Source organism: Patella vulgata, chromosome 4 (assembly GCF_932274485.2).
Source record: "Patella vulgata chromosome 4, xgPatVulg1.2, whole genome shotgun sequence".
In the NCBI taxonomy this organism is placed as follows: Eukaryota; Metazoa; Mollusca; class Gastropoda; family Patellidae; genus Patella; species Patella vulgata.
Window position 1 is genome coordinate 3,362,132 of NC_065882.2, and position 20,777 is coordinate 3,382,908.

Consider the following 20,777-nt stretch of genomic DNA (forward strand, 5'->3'; position numbering starts at 1 on the left):
ACCTGTAACGGTAAATCTCTTTGATCTTTGGGGTATATTCTATGCCCGGAATAACTTGCGGTCTGAAAGTCGAGGGCGGTTATATACAGGGGAATTTGGGGTTATTATTCTGAAAGTTTTTCTTTAAACCTGTACCGGTTTATTATTCCAGGGTAGAGTTTTTTTCCATAAGGAAACATGATATAAGGTTTTTCTTGCGGGAATTCTGGGTTATTCTCATCTTGCCTACATGTAAACATAGACGGTTTATAAGCAAGAAATAGTCCTCGACTTCGGTTATGCTGGGGAAGAAAGACTTCAGAAAAAACCCTTGACAGGAAAACCTCGGCCTACCGGCCTGGTTTTTCTTTCTCTCGGGTTATTTTCTTCAGTCTTTCTTTCCCCGGCATAACCTCAGTCTCGTGCTTTATCCTACAAATACAGCAGGTTGTGAGCTAGGCTTTAGACCCCATATGAAATGGGGTTTAACTTCCTACTGTTCTGCTCCGACTGGGCTAATAAATACGGGCATACGCCATACAGTGTGCTATGAGGGAAATTTTGCCCGGACAGCGGCGCTATGGTCTACGTTTATATCAAATTCCAACTGCGAGTAGATCTTTTACGTGTACGGGACCTCGGGTTTTTGTCCTATCCGGACGACTAGACAGCTGTCCTTGTCAGGTCCTCCATCCTACATCACTGACAAGGGAAAACCACGTCGGAAAATCCCGATAATCTTTCTCGGCCAATGCAGGGATCGAAAACGCAAACGCGACCTCTGGGCTAGCGAGCCAGCGTCTTACCCCCTTTTAGCCACCGTGGCTCCTTGCTATAAATTGTGAATGTACATTGAATATATGCGGTTCTCTAAGATAAGTTAAAGTGTTAAATAAATCGATGAACACGTTCTAGTATCGCTTCCTGTTCACACTTTACTTGGTTCATTGTGAGACTAACAGCATCTATTTATTTCTAAACCCAACTGCCAAGAGATCGCTTACGTGCATTTACAATTTATAAAAATAGTCGTGTTTCTCACGACACCGGAATATTCTAGCCCTAGCAATATTTATCAATAAATTCGCGCCAATGCTTTTACAGCTCTTAAAGTCAGTTATTGGTCATGTTTTGTTAGAAACAATTATTGTTTGGCGACCCAGAGGACCCCCACGTCCAGAAATCCGCCACACTGAGTGTCAAAGCTCTGTTGAGTAGGAATATTCACTGTAAGACCTGTTGATTGAAGCCGTGATGTAAAGGCAAGATGATATTCGTGGTGTAGCCTACTCTTATTATCAGTGCCAGTAATATATAGCCTTATAGAAGTGGAAGACGGATATCGGTGGTGATAATCAACTACGTTTTACTAGATCGTTGAATTACGATACATCTCTCATTCTATCTCTCTCAGACGTGCTCGGTGCTCATTCTGTGTTGATTGTTCAACGGCGCCACATGCCTATTTTTACTTGCTCTTGAACCGAAGCGTAAGGCAGGTATGGTTAGAGAATGGAATTGGTGATTATCAATGAAGGTCGGATACAATTCTATAAGCAGTTTATTTGACAGGTAGGGGATTTATTATTTAAGAAAAAAAAGAAAAAAAAAAGAAATGAAATAACAGCCGCGGTGCCGTGGATGATTACTCTTATTAGAACATCTGATATCACTTCTCGCAACGGCGCTGGCTCACCGGGTTCGATCACGTTGTTAGCCGAGAAAGTTACCCGGGATTTTCCACTGTGGTTTCCTCTTGTCAGTGGCGCAGGGCGAAGGGCGTGTCAATAAAAGCGCCTAGTCTTTCGGATGGGACGAAAGAGAGAGAGAGAAATGGGGTTTAACGTCCACTCGACACAAACTAGGTCATTTCGGGACTAACATATGATTTAATTTTATTTCAATAATTCGCTTGCGCGTATGGGGTCTTTAGCAGTGGGAGGAAATCTTACATAATGTATCTTTAAAGGAGAGATGTTATTATAGACCAGTTGCAAGTAAATTTGGTGTTAGTTTAAAGGTACACTCATTCAATACACTATGTTGCTTGACGTAATAAAACCTATAAACGTATTACAATTCCATATCGCTACATATATAGTTCGGCCAATCTGATTAAAATACAGATCTATATTTCGTTTCGTTTGTTTATACTTTCAATGTCCTCTACTAGTTCTGACCGGCTGTAGTGGAAGGTCGCGTCAGTTGTGTTGGGTGTTGAACAGTTGTAATTAATTACACATGCCCGTCTTCATAAATGGCTAGGAAGTTTAATAGTTCTAAATCTTTAATTATAAAACCTCAGAGATGGGCGAAGTCAATTTTTTTTAACTAGTTAACAAGTCAATTAACGAGTTAATCAGTTAAAAATTAAGTTTAAGTCTTTAAGTTTTATTTTTGTGTTCAGATTACACCAATGTAATAACTAAATACAATAAAATTATATACGCAAATAAATACAGAGAGAAAGAGAGGGAGAAATGAGGTTTAACGTCCACTCGACACAAACTAGGTCATTCCGGGACTAACATATGGTTTATTTTTATTTCAATAATTCGCTTGCGCGTAGGGGTCTTTAGCAGTCGGAGGAATCCGAGGGACCCCGAGAAAACCTACGAGGTTGGACAGGCGACCCTAATCCTTGGCACGTACCCAGTTGACTCAATGACAGGCCTTATGATACAGCGCGCACGTGCTAACCATGTTAAATAACCGATATGTTTGAGAATATTTATATAATGCTCTATACTATTATTTCATTAATCATTCTGTAAATTAATCAAGATCTTCGTGACTATACTCAGATATATTTGTCATATATTTAGAAAGCAAGATTTAAAATATACCGTTACTATTTCACAAATCATGACTGAACCACAGGCGTGTGTAAATTTATTTATTATATCAGAGGGAAACATTTGCATTTTAATTACTTTGTTCATAGTGATTATTAGATGAAAGGAAACGTTAATGTATTAATTAATTTTTTCTTCGTTATATTTGGATTATGCCCTTTGTAGGATTATAAAATATATAAAAAATATAGATCTCGAAATATGATAGATATCTAATCTTTGTCCGTAATCGTCAATTATTTTGTTACCATGAAACCTCCAATTAGTAATTTAATTAATTTTTTCTTCGTTATATTTGGATTTTCTCCTTTGTCGGATTATAAAATATATTTAATAAGAATGATAGATCTTCAGATATGATTTTATTACCATGAAAACTCCAATCGGCTGGAATCCCGAGAACACGAATAAATCAGTTTGATTAATGAGCATACCCTGATCAATATTCACACTTTTCTAGCCATTTATAAATATTTCAATTTTAGCGGCTCTTTTTTTTAAGATGACTGATTCTCCCTGGGCGCCATTTCAACACGCTCACAAAAGAAATAGCGACAGTTGATGCGAGTTGTAATATCTCGACCTTTATAAGCCTTACTTTCTTTACTTTCAGTGCTCACTTCTGTTAGTCCTAATAATGAAGAAACTCTCGGTGGTAACTCTGATTCTGGCTTTGTCTATCTTGGCTAATATCGCACTTGTTGTCGTTGTTTTCTGGCTGACCCACACCGAGACCTGCGACCACCAACATCAAACGCCCGAAGAACTTTCCAACTGTACCGACTACGTCAACGTCTTTGAAGATTTAAGAGCTGAAGAAATAAATGAGGTCTTGGAGTATTTGTATTCACAAAAATCGCTGCAATTAGTTAAACCCAACAAAGCCAACCTGACAACGAACTACATTCTTGGAATTGAACTGCACGTACCCAACAAATCCCTGGCGCTGGATTTTCTCGACAGTGGAGGCGAGAAACCTGTTCGGGAAGCCAAAGCAATACTGTTTCTTCCGCAAAGAGATCCCCCAGTGGTGGAGGAATACATTATTTCTCCCATACCCAAGCCATCTAACCACTATCTCAATCCCCGCAGAAATAAGTCCATACCTTATAGGGTTAGACAATTTAGTAATACCGAAATGGTAGCAGCCGTGAGGTTGCTGCAAAAAGAAGTTGCCACGAAAGTTGAAAATATGTTGAAACGAAGTTATGGGGCAGCTTTTACAAATTGTGACGATAAATGTCTCACGTTTACAGCGTCTGCTATTTCGTCTGCTTTTTCGAAAAAGAGAAAATTGTGGATTACATCTTTATACCAACAAGAATTCTCCACACTTCATCCGGTCGGTTTCCAGATTCTTATAAATATGGACGGAACAAACGCATCTGAGTGGAAAATTGAAAAACTTTGGTACGCAAACAAAATGTTTGACTCTGTTGACGAATTGGTGCATAAATACGAAAATAACGAAATTCCAAAGTTAGTTTTACGGTTCCCGGAACCCGAAAAGGGTGAAAGCACAATACGCGGGTCGTTGCATATACGCGGTAAGCAATTTCCAAATATTCCCAAATCCGGGCCGAGACAGTACGAACCCCAGGGTCATCGGTATACTGTACACAACCAGCATGTGAACTACATCAACTGGGAGTTCAACTACAGGATGTCGTATACGTCAGGGATTCAACTTTATGATATACGATTTCAAGGAGAAAGGATTATATATGAACTAAGTATGCAGGAAATAGCAATAGTTTACGCCGGTGCCAGTCCCAATGGAATCTATGCTCAATTATCGGATAGCGCTTTTGGTTTCGGCAATAGAGCCTATGGAATGATGCCGGGTGTGGATTGTCCGGAACATGCCACCTTTCTTGGTTCAACGATTTTAAATGAAGACTTTTTGGAAGCGAAAAATTACCCGAATTCTATTTGTATTTTCGAACATAATACCGCACTTCCGCTTCGGCGGCACAAATCAAACAGTGTGCGCAGTGGATTCTTTTATGCGGGTGTTGTGGATTATGTTTTGATTGTTCGGACTGCTTTTGTAATGTTTAATTACGACTACATTATAGACTTCGTTTTCCATCAAAACGGTGCTATTGATGTTAAAATACACGCGACTGGATTTATTATGTCCAGTTTGTATTTCTCAGAAGAAGAAGCCTATGGAATGAAAATGTCAGATTCTTCCGTGGGTTCTGTGCACCAACACTTGTTTAGTTTCAAAGCGGATATAGATATTCTGGGTACTAAAAATAGATATGTGACTTTAGATACTGAAATCGATAACAAAACTAGAAAATGGTTTGAAAATGGGGAATATTTTTCTCAGTTGACCTTTAAAAGAAAACTCAAAAGAACCGAATTAGAGGCAGCATACAAATTTAATTTTGATACCCCAAAATACCACATAGTTCTTAATAACGATAAGCTTAATCCCTATTCTGAACCTAGGGGTTATCGAGTTATCACTAAGGGATTTTCTAAACAGATGTTACCGCAAAACGTGGGTTTTGAAAAGTCAATGTCGTGGTCGAGATACCAAATGGCAATGACGAAACGCAAAGAAGACGAATCTACTACTAGTTCTATGCATTCTATGTTTGATGGAGGAGACCCTGTGGTTAATTTTCAAAAATATTTGAACGACGACGAAAACATAGTAGATGAGGTAAGATTTGTGTTATTTTAAACAGGTCTATTTTAGCAGAAGTCGCTAAGTCGAACTCAATGAAGAATACGTGGATGTTAGTCTCCAATGACCTAAGCAAAAGTGGGGGATCACGTGGCTAAGTGGGTAAGACGCTGGCTCGCTAGCCTGGAGGTCGGGTGTTCGATCCCTGCATTGGCCGAGAAAGTTCATCCAGATTTTCCGGCGTGGTTCCTCCTTGTCAGTGATGCAGGACGGAGGGCCTGACAAGGACAGCTGTCTAGTCCTTCGGATGAGACGAAAAACCGAGGTCCCGTGTATACATTGGCGTGCACGTAAAAGATCCCTTGGCAGTTGGAATTCGATATAAGAGTAGGCGATAGTGCCGCTGCCCGGACAAAATTTCCCTCATAGCACACTGTATGGCGTATGCCCGTCTTCATTAGCCCAGCATAGGAGCAGAACAGTAGGACGTTAAACCCCATTTCATTTCATTTCATTTCCTAAGCAAAGTGTAGGGTGTGAATGGTTAACGTGCGCGCGCTGCATCATAAGGTCTGTCATTGACCCGTCGGCACAAGCGCATTATTGAACTATATGTTAGTCCCGAATTGACATAGTTTGTGTCGAGTGGACGTTAAACCCCATTTCTGTCTCTCCTAAGCAAAATGTCTTTTCTAGCTAGGCTATTTGAGAAAAAATAGTATTTTTATTTTCTGTGACTACATACATAATGCCATGGAGGAGAATTTTGCATGGACAGAGGCGCTTCCTGGTCTTTTACGGGCACCTCCTAAGGAGTGGTGTCGTCAGCTCTACACAACTCTACACAAACTAGGTCATTTCAGGACTAACATATTGTTCAATTTTATTTCAATAATTCGCTTGCGTGTACGGGTCTTTAGCAATGGGAGGAAACCGGAGGACCCGGAGAAAACCCACGAGGTTGCGTAGGCGACCCTATCTCCTTATCACGTACAACCGGGGAATCGAAACCACGCCAGTTGACTCAATGACAGACCTCATGATACAAAACACACAGACCTCGTGATATAACGCACACGCGCTAACCATTCGCCCCCCCCCCCCCCCGCCGAACTACAAAAAATTACTAGCGATTTTACGATTGGATCCATATTCTAATAGTCAAGTGATATCTGGTGTACCACAGAAGGTAGGGGATCACGTGGCTAAGTGGGTAAGACGCTGGCTTGCTACCCTGGAGGTCGGGTGTTCGATCCCTGCATTGGCCGAGAAAGTTCATCCAGATTTTCCGGCGTGGTTCCCCCTTGTCAGTGATGCAGGACGGAGGGTCTGACAAGGACAGCTGTCTGGTCCTTCGGATGAGACGAAAAACCGAGGACCCGTGTATACATTGGAATGCACTTAAAAGATCCCTTGGCAGTTGGAATTCGATATAAGAGTAGGCCGTAGTGCCGCTGTCCGGGCAAAATTTCCCTCATAGCACACTGTATGGCGTATGCCCGTCTTCATTAGCCCAGTATAGGAGCAGAACAGTAGGACGTTAAACCCCATTTCATTTCATTACAACAAAAGGTAAGTAAGCGACAGTCTAACAATAAACACTTTGATATCTCCAGTGTAATTTATTTTCTTGGATGTTACATACATTCGCACCTGTGACTTCCAAAAAACGTGTTACATTTCAAAATCTTTTATAAAACAGGGCACTAAGAACAGAGAGTAACGGAGTAAAATTGATTGGCTATTTTGGGTGCTCAGAATTTAAAATAGATATCACCTATAGGGGATTTCAGTATTTTTACAAGCTCTGTGTATTATTGATCGCCAAATGAATTACTATTATTTAAGGCTATTTACAGGGTTAGATCTATTTACCATAGCCAACTGCAGATTTCCTCAAGGTCACGAGATGCAAGCGCTAACCCAAGACCTAGCCCTTACCCTAACCCAAGACCTAGCCCTAAGCCTCACCCTAACCCTAGCACACAATCCTCGGCAATATCCACGTGCCCTAACCCTTTTTAAACTCGATACCACTTCTCGTTCGACTAGTTCATCAGGCGCGTGTCCGGGGGTGGGGTGGGGGGCAGGTGGCCAGGGGACCAGTCCCCCCCCCTGCTCATGTGGAGACTGCAAGAGAGACCCCAGGGAGAGCCTATACATTAAAGAGAGTAAATGGCCTCAATCCGGAACAGGGCCGTACCCCCCCCCCTCCCTTCCATTTTTCTACCCACGCCAATGTTCACATGATTAACTCTTTTGGCAGAAATGAAGTGTAGGTCTATTTTTTTAGCTTGGCTCGGCTTCGTGCATAATTAAAGGTGCCAGAAGTTTAAACCCACTCACTGATAATTGACACCGGTGCTCTAAGTAGCATGTCGGGTTAAATTAATTGAGGTAGAATCGCCTTTACAGACGGTACTGTATATTTAACCGCAGACGTCAAGGTCAGCGAGGGCTGCGGTAACCCTGGAGAGGCAAACATCAATATCCCATTAAGAGTTTACAGATAAATCTCCAACCTTTCTGTGTTTGTAGTTGTTTATTTTATTTCAGGATCTGGTTACATGGATAAGTCTGGGAATGCACCATATACCCCATACAGAGGATTTACCCAACACTGCCACGACCGGAAATGAGATGTCAATCACTTTTCTTCCTTACAACTACTTTCCGGAAGATCCTTCTGTCGGATCACGTGATGCCATTCGAGTGGATGCAAAATCAGAAAATAAGGGGAGAGTCACTTTTCAACGACACGGAACACCTTTCAAATTCACATGTCCACCTCAACAGCCTGATTTCGAACAAATTTTAAAGAATGGTTCAGTGCTTTTTATGAGCTTGGCTCCATAGACAGTGACGTGGTGTTACCCCACCAAATTATCCCGAAAAGTCCGAGTACTTATATGGCCTTAACCTTTGTGCGTGCAAGTCGCACGAAAAAACATTGTGGGCAACAAGGGGTAATCTAAGACCCCAGATATAAATTGGTTTTTGGATGCATAATTTTATTCAAATATGATCAAACTACAGCTTCATATAATGACTGAAGAATAAAAAAAAATATGAGGTATTAACAGTGAAGATATGAATTATCAGGTATTTTTGAAACCATCAAAATCTTCAAATAACTTAATGGTTATTTCCATGTAGAATTGTCTCTTGGCGGGGTTGGTAGAGTACCTAGATTTGTTTTCGGATCTAGTAAGACAGATTCCAAATACAAAGCTGGCATCTAGCCCAGAACCACTCGGCAAACCTCCTACAATCGAGGCTAGATTTAAAGTAACGGAATCTACCGAGGTTTGCCGAGTGGAATAAAAACAGATTAGATACTTGTAACCAGTAAAATGTTTAAAGGAGGGGAGGGGGGGGGGGTCATCAAACAAGGGTTAACGAAAGAGAACTGGCGACAGAGTCTGCTCAGTCAGCCATTTCTGACCACCGTTAAATGTAATTAGGCCTTCATTTACTTGCATGTGTAACCAATTTTATTACAATTACTTTGAAGCAATCATATTACAATTCCTATGAACCAATCAAAAAACAATAACTACCATACGTAACCAATCAAAATAAAATTACTTTCATAGATAACCAATCAAATTACTCTCATTCATATTTTTAAGATTACATTAAAATAAGTAACCAATCAATTTACAGTTTATAAATATATAAATGTAAATATGGGAATGTAATCATTTGGATTTCATGATTGCTTAATTACTTTAACCCCTTTTAAGGTAAATCTAGAAATGACATTTGATTGGTCGAAAATATTAAGATGATTACGATTTAAAGGCTGAATAATATGTCCCAATCTTTATTCTGGTCAACAAATTGTACAATTTTAGAATATTTCAATTAATTGATGATACAAATTTCATCTTAACACACCTTATTTAAAAATTTTGAAAAATTCAACATGATGGTCTGAAACGTCTAACGTAAACCTTTTCAAATGAAACTTCAATTTAAAAATATTTTCGAACCTTCTGGACAAGTAAAATAGAATGTAATGGTTAATTTACACAACAGGTAGGACACTTAAACATCTAGTACTTAGATATAGATATTATTTATTTTCTGGAGCTTTCAAGCCAGCAAGAGTGTTGATCAATTGTGTAATCTGCATTTAGAAGTTCAATTTGATTCAAATACAGGGTCCTGTTTCACGAAATTTTAACTAAGATAAAAATCCAAATTTTAGTAATTTGATTGGATAATATTAGAGAGAGAGAGAGAGAGAGAGAGAGAGAGAGAGAGAGAGATGGGGTTTAACGTCCACTCGACACAAACTAGGTCATTTCGGGACTAATACATGGTTTAATTTTATTTCAATAAAACCGGAGGACCCGGTGAAAACCCACAAGGTTGGACAGGCGATGGATAATATTAGATTGATTTTAGTGCTTAGCCAATCAAATTACTAAAATTTGGATTTTATCTTAGTTAAAATTTCGTGAAACAGGTCCCCGATCTATATTTCGTTTCTTTTTTTTTAATGCTTTCGGTGGCCTACACTAGATGAAGATCTGACCGGTTGTAGTAGAAGGTCACGTCAGAGGTCATACGAGCGGCTTTTGGCCCTATGACATCAGATATTTGGTTAACCAATCAGCGTTGATGTTTCTAGTTGGTTACCCACACTTCCGTGCAACTCTTCCAGACCCTAGTGTAGTTAAGACAAGTAAAATTAAATTTTGAACTATAAAAAACGAAACGAAATAGGATTTGTGTTTTAATCCGCTTGATAAGAAGTTTATATTTGTCGACCGTTTCGATGAGGGTTTTCTCGCCTTTATCAAGTAGACAATAAACTTCTAGAGTAACTTGTATTCTATGTAACTGTGTCATCATCCGTTATAGATTTCATAGCCTGAAAAAATGGTGATGCACTGATATGTAAATATTTTCACATAATAGATAATAACGTGTACAGTATTGGTTGTAAATATCTATTATATTCTCTAAACTGTTAACATTATGTATTTCATCATGGGGTGGAGGTGGGTGGGGGGGGGAGTAAAATAAAGGGCACTGACGCTTGTTTTTATTATTTTTAGGTGGCATCAGGCCCTTAGCTAGCGGGGGAGGGGGGCTGCAGTCGCCCTGTAAAAATTCGGCTCCCCCAATGGACGCCGATGGCGCCCTTTGCACATTGGAGAAAAATTCGGCTCCCCCAATGTGCGCCGTCGGCGCCCTTTCCATTGGACGTAATACGGAGCCGACGACCAACGTGCCCATATCTGTATGAGCGCTACATGAAGCCGAGTAACATTGGTTGGGCGTCCATGACTTAATCAGGGCTGCAGCCGCCCTGTAAAAATTCGGCGCCCTTTGCCCATTGGAGAAAAAAACGGCTCCCCCCATGAGCGCCGTTGGCACCCTTTCCATTGGACGTAATACGAAGCCGACGACCAACGTGCCCATATCTGTATGGGCGCTACATAAAGCCGAGTAACATTGGTTGGGCGCCGACGACTTAATCAATGGGGCGCCCAAAACGGCATGATTGGTGAGGTGCCTCATCCCGGAGGGGCGCCCATAATGCCGAGATTGGTGGGCCGCCCCAGACGAGATCCTGGGCACCCATAATTGGCGGGGCGCCCACCATGCTGAGTGAGATTGGTCAGGCGCCCACGATTGAATTGGTCGCCCAAAACGGCGTGATAATCTTCAAAATTCAAACAAGTCGCACTCTAACCCGATTGCGAACTTTTCGTTTTTCTCAAAAATTATTATAGGTACGTTAAAGTCGTATCCCTTCCTTCAATTTTTTATAATGTTCATATCAAAATATAATAATACGCCAATAACGCAAATTCAGCCTCAAAATAGAAATTGTCCGTCATTTTCAGGTGCAAACCCTATTTTCCAAAATTTTCTTGGGAGTGGGTAGGAGGGGGGGGGGGGGAGCACCCTAGACTCTTCTCCGAAGGAAGGCGTGTCCACTATACCGTTCGCCGTGAACCGTCAAGTGTAGGTACATCGGCGCCCCCAGAAGCCTTTGCCCCCCTCCCCCCAACAAACAATTTTCTTGGGAGTGGGTAGGAGGGGGGGGAGCACCCTAGACTCTTATCCGAAGGAAGGCGTGTCCACTATATCGTCGCCGTGAACCGTCAAGTGTAGGTACATCGGCGCCCCCAGAAGCCTTTGCCCCCCTCCCCCCCCCCCCCCACAACAAACAATTTTGGACTAGCTACGGGCCTGGATGGCATTGTTGTCTGTCTACATTAATGACAGTTGACCGGCTCAGTTTAGTTTAGTTTTGAACCTTGAAATAGACGAAATGGTTCTAATGTCACATATTAATGTTATTAATGTAATATGAATGTATGTAAAGTGATTTATATTCAATTTCTGTAATTTCTAATCAATTATGTTCGGTAATTGAGCAACTGTCGTTTACACCGGCTTAATCTGAACGTTTTGGGCGTTTGTGAATTAGCCATCCTCAATTATTTCCGCATTGTCTTGTAGGGTATGTTTTCTTTGTTCATTACAAATGGCGCCCGCAACCATAGAATACACGACTCGTGTACTAATAATAAAAAAATGTATTGTATCTTAAGTATTGGATATTAGTATCCCCATATTTTACGACAAGATAAGAACACCCATATTTCCACTACTGAATTCTAATTCGTGTTTTTATTTTGAATATTATGGAAAATATTGAGTCAGAGGTTTAGCGCCTTTGAGGGCTTTTTGCTGGGAACTTTATTTTTCTCGTTCCTTCCGAATTGTCACCTTATCCGGGAATTGTCACGTTATCCAGGAATGGTCACGTTATCCAGGAATGGTCACGTTATCCAGAAATTGTCACGTTATCCAGGAATTGTCACGTTATCATAGCTCGATATAAGAGCAAGGTCCTTTAATAGTACTCGCCCAATACGTCAGCGATTGTATAATCGATTTCCAATGGTGAACACAAACACGTGAAAATGGCGTTTTTGTTGTTTGAAATCGTTGATAAAAGCCTTGAAAGCTTCGTTTATTTATAAAAGGATGTGCTCTGTCACCCGATTAGATTTTATTACATACTTCGAGAAGGTATTTGTTGAGTAATATAACCTTCTAGTAGTTTATCGAGGGCTGGCCGTCCTTACCGCACGGTACAAATATTATCCAAATGAGTATTTAGGGGAATACTAACCCGAACCCTAACCCTAACCCTTTTTAGAGAGGTAAAAACTAAATTAGACCCAAGTTCAGTCTTTTAAAAAGGGTTAGGGTTAGGGTTCGGGTTAGTTATCCCCAAAATTCTCATTTATATAAAGCGGCCATTTTGGACTCCGGAAGCACCCGAACCTCGATAAACTACTAGAAGGTTTTATTTGTACCGTGCGGTAAGGACGGTCAGCCCTCGATAAACTACTAGAAGGTTTTATTACTCAACAAATACCTTCTCGAAGTATGTAATAAAATCTAATCGGGTGGCTCTGTAAACTGAACCGTTATTAGGTGGCCCGTGAACTTTTTTCTAAGACAACCTAAGAAAACAACAGAGCATAAATTGTTACAATGCTTGATACAATCTGGGGGTTGGGTGGGCGAACGGTTAGCACGCGCGCGCTGTATCATACGGCCTGTCATTGAATCAACTGGCGTGGTTTCAAATCCCCGGCTGTACGTGACAAGGAGTAGGGTCGCCTGTCCACCCTCGTGGGTTTTCTCCGGGTCCTCCGGTTTCCTCCCACTGCTAAAGATCCCTATGCGCAAGCGAATTATTAAAATAAAAATAACGCATATGTTAGTCCCGAAATGACCTAGTTTGTGTGATACAATCTGTTTCACAGAGTATTACGAGTGTCTTCTAATATCTCTGTAAAAGATGACTGCCTTCAACACATGGCGTCATATCACGCGGCGTCAATCATTGGCTCAATGGTGCGTACATTGTTTACATAAGACGTTACTGGTTCGAGCAGAATGGCGCCTTTTACTCATTTTAATACATCTAACCTCGGCTGTATGACGAAGTGATATGTACATACGCCTATACAATTTCGATGCGGCTCCGGTTTACTTATTAGGAAAACTTGCCGCTTTTAGAAAGAACTTCTTACAATTGCCTTGTTCGAAGAGTGTGTAGAATTTTCAGTCCAAAAGTGTCCTTGTCTAAAGAAAATTGGATAAACTTGAGAGAAAAACAGCTTCAGACTTTGAAATCTTTGTATGATAAAACATTCTTCAAAGGCGTTGTCATGGGCAACGCCGTTGGTAATCCGGGAACTTGAAAGTAGTTTCAATGGCGGACCTCGTCACACAGCCGAGGCTAGATGTAGGGTACTGGAATCTGCTGAGGTTTGCCGAGTGGGTTTTAATCGTGCAGTAATCGTGATGAACCTATCAGGTCTTATCATATATTGTGGTTAGTCGTAGCAATCCTGTTGATCGTATTGAAACGTATTCGAACGTATCGCACGACAGGGGAAACCTCGCATAACCGAATTACCTACTGTATTCAGTGGCGCCGCCCCGTCTTAATATAAGTTATGTACGGTATAGAGTCCCATGATATAATTAGTATCAGGCGCGGATCCAGGGGGGGGGGGGGCGCACCGGGCGTCCCCCCCCCCCCCGCCTATTGTTGGCGGTGGCGAACAATTTTTGTCCCATATTTTTCGGGAAAGGAGAACAAAAATACTTAAAAATGGTAGTGATCCCCGTCGTGATTTACTCCGAAACGAGTCGGTTGGTGACTTGGTTGTTTGCACGTCAGTCCGCCCACCGAGGGCCGGGCTTTGCACTCCCAAGTGGGGGTAGCACGCCTTACCCCGCTTTCTGAAAATCCTGGATCAGCCCCTGAGTATTAATCGAGAGAAGAAAAAATTATAATTTTAAAGTTGAAAATGATATTTTTGCCAATTTCTCAACTGGCAATAGCGAATTATAGGATTAATAGGATTATTCTTTAACAAGGTAGGAGTGTTTATAGATATCATCTTTTTTAGGGCTTTATTTTAATACATTTTAAAAATATAATTTAAAACTATGAAATTTTCGCTTGAAAGCAATATTACTAGTGATTTGTGAGGCATCTAGGTATAACTTGCATACACACTGAACAACAAACCCCAAAAATATACACTATTACAGAAATTATTAATTGAAATGGAACCCTTTCCTCATTTAAAAAAAACCCCAACAGACTTTTGTACATAAAGGGAACACTCATGAAATGAAATGAAATGGGGTTTAACGTCCTACTGTTCTGCTCCTAAACTGGGCTAATGAAGACGGGCATACGCCATACAGTGTGCTATGAGGGAAATTTTGCCCGGGCAGCGGCACTATCGCCTACTCTTATACCGAATTCCAACTGCCAAGGGATCTTTTACGTGCATTCCAATGTATACACGGGTCATCGGTTTTTCGTCTCATCCGAAGGACTAGACAGCTGTCCTTGTCAGGCCCTCCGTCCTGCATCACTGACAAGGGGGAACCACGCCGGAAAATCTGGATGAACTTTCTTGGCCAATGCAGGGATCGAACACCCGACCTCCAGGCTAGCGAGCCAGCGTCTTACCCACTTAGCCACGTGATCCCCCCACTCATGGAATAAAATACAAGCCCCAGGATTGCAGGTTATTTGAACATACATTATGACGTCACATTAATAATGATGTCATTGTAATAATCATATTAAACATACATTATTCAAGAGCTAAATCTGCCTATTGCAGGTCTTTCTTTAGGCCTGAAATGTTATATAAATTATTAATTAGACATTTATTAACATGACAAAACCATAATCAACTCTAGATGTCATCTGATACTCGAGATTTTAACTAGATTAGAACGGTTCGCCATTTAAAAATTTAATTTAAAAATAGGAAAGCGAAGCTAAGACTTGAATATACTGTTATAGTGACTGATTTTACATTTCATGATCAGACCAGACTCAAGTTAAAACTATAACGACTTAATCCCTAGGGTCTCAGTTAGCAATGAAGTATTGGCTGAGTTATCTCTCTAATCCTATCATAGATAAGAATACCTATTCTATAGGATTAATTAGTTTATATACATGGTAACCAAACCAGTACATATACCCCAGTCACCCAGAATACGATATCACTTCTATTCTGGATATTAAATACTTCATATCAGTTAACTGTGTTCCTGTACTATTTTAGGAACCCCTGCTTACGTAAGAACTCTGACTAATAGCTTGCGAGTTACAGTCAGGCACCAGTAAAGTGCACGTCCTCAATACCAATGCCGTGGTTAAAACTATGCACACATCTTGTCAAAACTACAAATAGTGATAACCTGGCTGAGAATGAAGTAATTTGAATGAAATTTTCAATATTTTCATTTTACATTATCTATTTTTGAGCTTTTATAGCAAAAATGGTCAGCTCTTTATCTAAATCTTACATAATGTATCTTTAAAGATAAATGCCACTTAAAGATACATTATGGGAGATAAGATAAAGAGATGGCACTTCTCGCTATAATAGTTAAAAACTAGATAGTGTAAAGGTAATTTGCTGAAAATTTCAGTCAAATTGATCCACTATGAGCCGAGAAAGAAGCAGGTGAAATTTTTGCATAGTCTCGGTCATCATTACTAAAATCATTAATATAAACAGCATAGTCTCGATTATCCACTTTTTCTGATTTAATTATCTTTGGCCGTTAGCGGCATATAGGAATCTAATCCAGCCTACATCGAAGGCTAGCCTTGAAATAGAGAGTTTATTATGGTCTGGATAAGTTAATTAATGTCTAATTGATAATTTAGATAACATTTCAGGCCTAAAGAAAGACTTTGCTCTTGCATAATGCATGTTTAAATATCAGAGAAAATGGCAAATATTTAAGATACATTATGGAAGATTAGATAAAGAGCTGGCAGTTCTCACTATCATAGTTAAAAACTAGATAATGTAAAGGGAATTTGCTGGAAATTTCAGTCAAATTAATCCACTCTGAACCGAAATTTTAGCGATTGAATTTTAGGCACAGCCTCGATCATCATTACTAAGAGTCGGTACGATAAAAACACATAGGCTCGATTATCCATTTCATGATTAAATCATGAATAGAAGTCGAACAACAAATCGGAACCTAATCCAATAAACATCGCAGCCTAGCGATGACATCGAGAGTTGATTGTGGTCTGGATAAGTTAATAAATGTCTAATTAATAATTTAGATAACATTTCAGTCGTAAAGAAAGACCTGCAAAAGGCAGATTTACCTCTTGCATAATGTATGTTTATTAAATTACAATGACATCATTATTAATATGACGTCATAATGTATGTTTAAATCACCTGCATAATGTATGTTTAATAATAGTATTGATCATAATGTATGTTTAAATGCCCAGTCTTCAATCATACTATGTGTCTGTTTAAATGATATGTACCAAATGTTTACATACAAGTCAAAAGCAAGGGAGACAACAGTGGTTCAGTGCTTATAAGGCGTTGAATCGCTGACCTAGAAGTCCTTGTTTGAACCCGGTGTTTACCGAGAAAGTTCATAAGGATTTTCTGGCGTACTTCCCCGCTGCCAGTGGTGTAGGACATAGGGCATGGCAAGGGACAATAATATAGTCGTTCGGATTGAACGAAAAACCGAGGTCCCGTGTACACATTAAGAACCCTTGACAGTTGAAATTTTATATAAGAGTAGGCTGTAGCACTACTGCCAGGGCAGAATTACCCTTATAACACATTTCTATTAGCCCGGTTGGAGCAGAAAAATAAGATATTAATAAACCCTATTTCGTTTCATTTTATAAGCGAGATAAGTCGCCTTAAAGAGGAATTGCAGTTTAAGTTTTATTTTTATATTCGATCTACAGTGGGTAAGATGCTGGCTCGCCAGCCTGGAGGTCGCGTGTTCGATCCCTGCATTGACCGAGAATGTTCATCGGAATTTTCCGGCGTGGTTTCGCCTTGTCAGTGGTGCAGGACGGGGGCCTGGCAAAGACAGCTGTCTAGTCGTTCGGATGGTTCGAAAACAGAGGTCCCGTGTATACATTGACGTGTACGTTAAAGATCCCTTGACAGGTGGAATTCGAAAAAAGAGTAGGCCATAGTGCCGCTGCCCGGGCAAAATTTCCCTCATAGCACACTGTATGGCGTATGCCCGTACGTCTTCATTAGCCCAGTCGGAGCAGAACAGTAAGACGTTAAACCCCATTTGATTTTAAAAGTATTTATTCAGAATTCTTATATACAACCATGGAGGGAATAATATGAATAAACTGGATACAATAACAAGCAACTTGATGCTTATATAAAACTGCTTCCAGAATAGGGTGACATGAATAGAGAGAAAGAGAGAGAGAGAGAGAGAGAGAGAGAGAGAGATGGGGTTTAACGTCCACTCGACACAAACTAGGTCATTTCGGGACTAACATATGGTTTAATTTTATTTCAATAATTCACTTGCGCGTAGGGGTCTTTAGCAGTGGCGGAAACCGGAGGACCCGGAGAAAACCCACGAGGTTGGAAAGGCGACCCTACTCCTTGTCACATACAACCGGGGATTCGAAACCACGCCAGTTGACTCAACGTTAAACCCCTCTCTCTCTCTCTCTCTCTCTCTCTCTTTGCCATGAAATACTGTTGACACGCCGAGCATATTATTATGGCGTATTATTTTACCAATCTGTTACCTTTATTAATGACTAGAAGAATGCCCGGCTTCGCTCGGTGGTCATAACCCCGAAACTGGAAGTGTTAGACTAACGCCACCTGGCCTATGTTACTCCCCGGTCCGAGCTACCCCTATACCCCAAATTTCAGACTCGGGGCAGACCTAGTGTATCCGCCAACCCCGAACAGACAGACAAACAGACAGACAAACGACAGTTACAAATATTAGTATAGATTTGAAGTTGTATAAAACTGTAGAATCAATGACAGTGTACCTTAACATGTTATCTATAAATCACGTTTTATCCAAAAATCCATTTTATATTGTTCGAATGTACTATTAAGAACAAGCTACTGACTGCAATGCTAGAAGCAAATATTTTAGTGGCCATTTATTTACAATCGTTTAGTTCAGTTCGGTTCAAAAAAAGGGATCTCTTTTAGGGATTATTTCTAAAAAATCTATTTTCTTACGATGATTTTTTTTAATTTAAAAGCTTTATTCTGTGTTCATTTTGGATAAATTATTGATTTTCAATCCTTTTATTTCAAACAACAACGATTTCTATTGGAGGTTATTTTACATTGTAGTCTCGGTTAACAGGCCGTAACAAATGATCTCAGGACATGTCTATTGGACAATAACACTCCTCTAAATGCGAAACAGGAAGTGTTTATCTCCTAAGTGAATTATTTTCGAGATTTTTTTTACGGTGAATTATTTTGGAGACTTTATGCTGTGTTCATTTGGGATAAATTGTGTGTTTGTGAATTATATGTTAGTGATTCTACTAACATAATTATATCATTATGAACAAACAAATAGTTTTGTATCCCTTCTACTGTGTTTCTGTTTTGTCAACTTTACTTTATCTATATTTTATGACAAATGTTCATCAATCAACCCCGACGTTTAAAGACGCAGGAACTCTCGGAAAATTGATAACTCATGCAAGTCAAACGGAAACCACTCAGAGAGCGCTAAACAATTTGATGAAACTTTCAAGTCAAACGGAAACCACTCAGAGAGCCCTAAACAATTTGATGAAACTTTCAAATCAAACGAAAAGCACTAACAAAATAAATGATCCCGAGAAGAATTTAAATCATTTACTGAAAAAGGACGAAATATCTCAACTCGAGATAGGCGATGAGAAAAAAAGGACACATTTTCTAGGATTAACGGGAGCTTCGGGTCGGTTTGGTAATCATATGTTTTTCTACGCGTCGTTAAGAGGAATAGGGGACGCTATCAATTATACACCCATTTTAAGTAGAACAGATCCTATACTTAAATTGTTTGAAATTAATTTGAATAATTCTGTCGACAAATTTACCTTGAACAATAATGTTGTGAAAGGTGAAAAATGTATAGGAATTTTTACCAAAGATCTGATGTCACCCATAAATAAGACAACTAATATAACAGTGTTTGGATACTTACAATCGTTTAAATATTTCCAAAACATAGAATCGGATATCCGAAAGGAGTTTATCTTGAAAGCGAACATTAAAGCTCGCGTCGAACATATTTTTAATACACTTAACGTAACACATCGGATAAAGGTTGGGGTTCATGTTAGAAGAGGTGATTTTGTGAATAGAAAAGGAACCAAGGTACCTACCCCTTCGTATTTTTATAAAGCTATGAATATACTGAGGCAGAATTTAACAAATCCAATATTTGTCGTGTGTTCAGAGGATAAGAAATGGGTGACAGATTATTTACAATTTAACGATTCGGTTATTGTTCATGAAAGTGTAGAAGTTGATTTTGGAGTATTAATGAGTTGTGATCATAGTATAATATCATCTGGAACTTTTGGTTGGTGGACCGCCTATTTAACGAAAGGTACCAGCATTTATTTTAAGGGATTTCCCTCGCCCCCTCTTCTTGGATGTATCATTCCTCCAGACTATTATCCATCTGATTGGATTGGACTCGAGTAATCCATGTACTTGAATTCAACTCTGATTAGCTATAAATATCTGTTCGAGATCTGTATTTAGTTGTATGTCTCTGATAATTTGATTAAAACAAAGATCCTATTTCGTTTCGCTTTTATTGTTCAAATTTTTGTTTTACTTGCCTTTTCTACACTAGGATCCGGAAGAGTTGTTATATTACCGGCGTTTTGGTTGAAGTGAAAGATTAGCCAATGAAACGATCTGTTACTGCGAGTTTTGGCATGCTCTGCACGGAACTGTGGGTAAACCCCTACGCTGATTGATTATAATTAATGTCTGACGTCATAGGGTCAAAAGCGACCCCTGACATGACCTTCCAGTACAAATTTTTAGATCTCCATGTAGTGCAGGCCATCGAAAGCATAGAAAAAAAACGAAACGAAATATAGATTTGTATTTTGATCAGATTGCATTTTGCACCGTGAACATTGAAATAATATTGGCAACGTTATTCTTCCAAAAAGTGTACTCACTATAGAAGCGATCGTTAAAGCTGTCATTACTGCCACAGCAGGTAAAGACAGGCATGTCTGATTAATCATCGAACACAATGAAAACACGTGTTGTATGGGTAGAAATAAATGAAGAATATGGACATTGCAAGTATACAGAATTGACAAATAAATTGACATGGATAATATAACCATATTGTAAACATTGTTGGTCCTATTAGGTTGGATGTGTATATACATAGAGGGATCG

The 20,777-nt window shown here is 39.7% G+C and overlaps 2 protein-coding genes across 2 annotated transcripts; both read left to right on the forward strand.

Annotated features, from left to right (window-relative positions):
• The first annotated feature begins 1,412 nt into the window (after nucleotides 1-1,412).
• Nucleotides 1,413-9,259, forward strand: LOC126819693 (putative amine oxidase [copper-containing]). The gene is made up of 3 exons (XM_050547884.2): nucleotides 1,413-1,551; nucleotides 3,448-5,511; nucleotides 8,032-9,259. The coding sequence occupies exons 2-3, from the start codon at nucleotides 3,472-3,474 to the stop codon at nucleotides 8,329-8,331; spliced, it is 2,340 nt and encodes a 779-aa protein (XP_050403841.1). The 5' UTR covers nucleotides 1,413-1,551; nucleotides 3,448-3,471; the 3' UTR covers nucleotides 8,332-9,259.
• A 9,480-nt stretch (nucleotides 9,260-18,739) lies between these two features.
• On the forward strand, nucleotides 18,740-20,777 carry LOC130012509 (galactoside alpha-(1,2)-fucosyltransferase 1-like). The gene has a single exon (XM_056100616.1). It carries the CDS (start codon nucleotides 18,918-18,920, stop codon nucleotides 20,055-20,057), a length of 1,140 nt encoding a protein of 379 aa, XP_055956591.1. The 5' UTR covers nucleotides 18,740-18,917; the 3' UTR covers nucleotides 20,058-20,777.

Excerpts from the sequence above, each read along its gene's own strand:
- LOC130012509 (XM_056100616.1), top strand. The coding sequence starts at position 18,918 with ATGAACAAACAAATAGTTTTGTATCCCTTCTACTGTGTTTCTGTTTTG.
- LOC126819693 (XM_050547884.2), top strand. The coding sequence starts at position 3,472 with ATGAAGAAACTCTCGGTGGTAACTCTGATTCTGGCTTTGTCTATCTTG. Across the intron at positions 5,512-8,031 it reads ACGAAAACATAGTAGATGAG|GATCTGGTTACATGGATAAG; the intron begins GTAAGATTTGTG and ends ATTTTATTTCAG.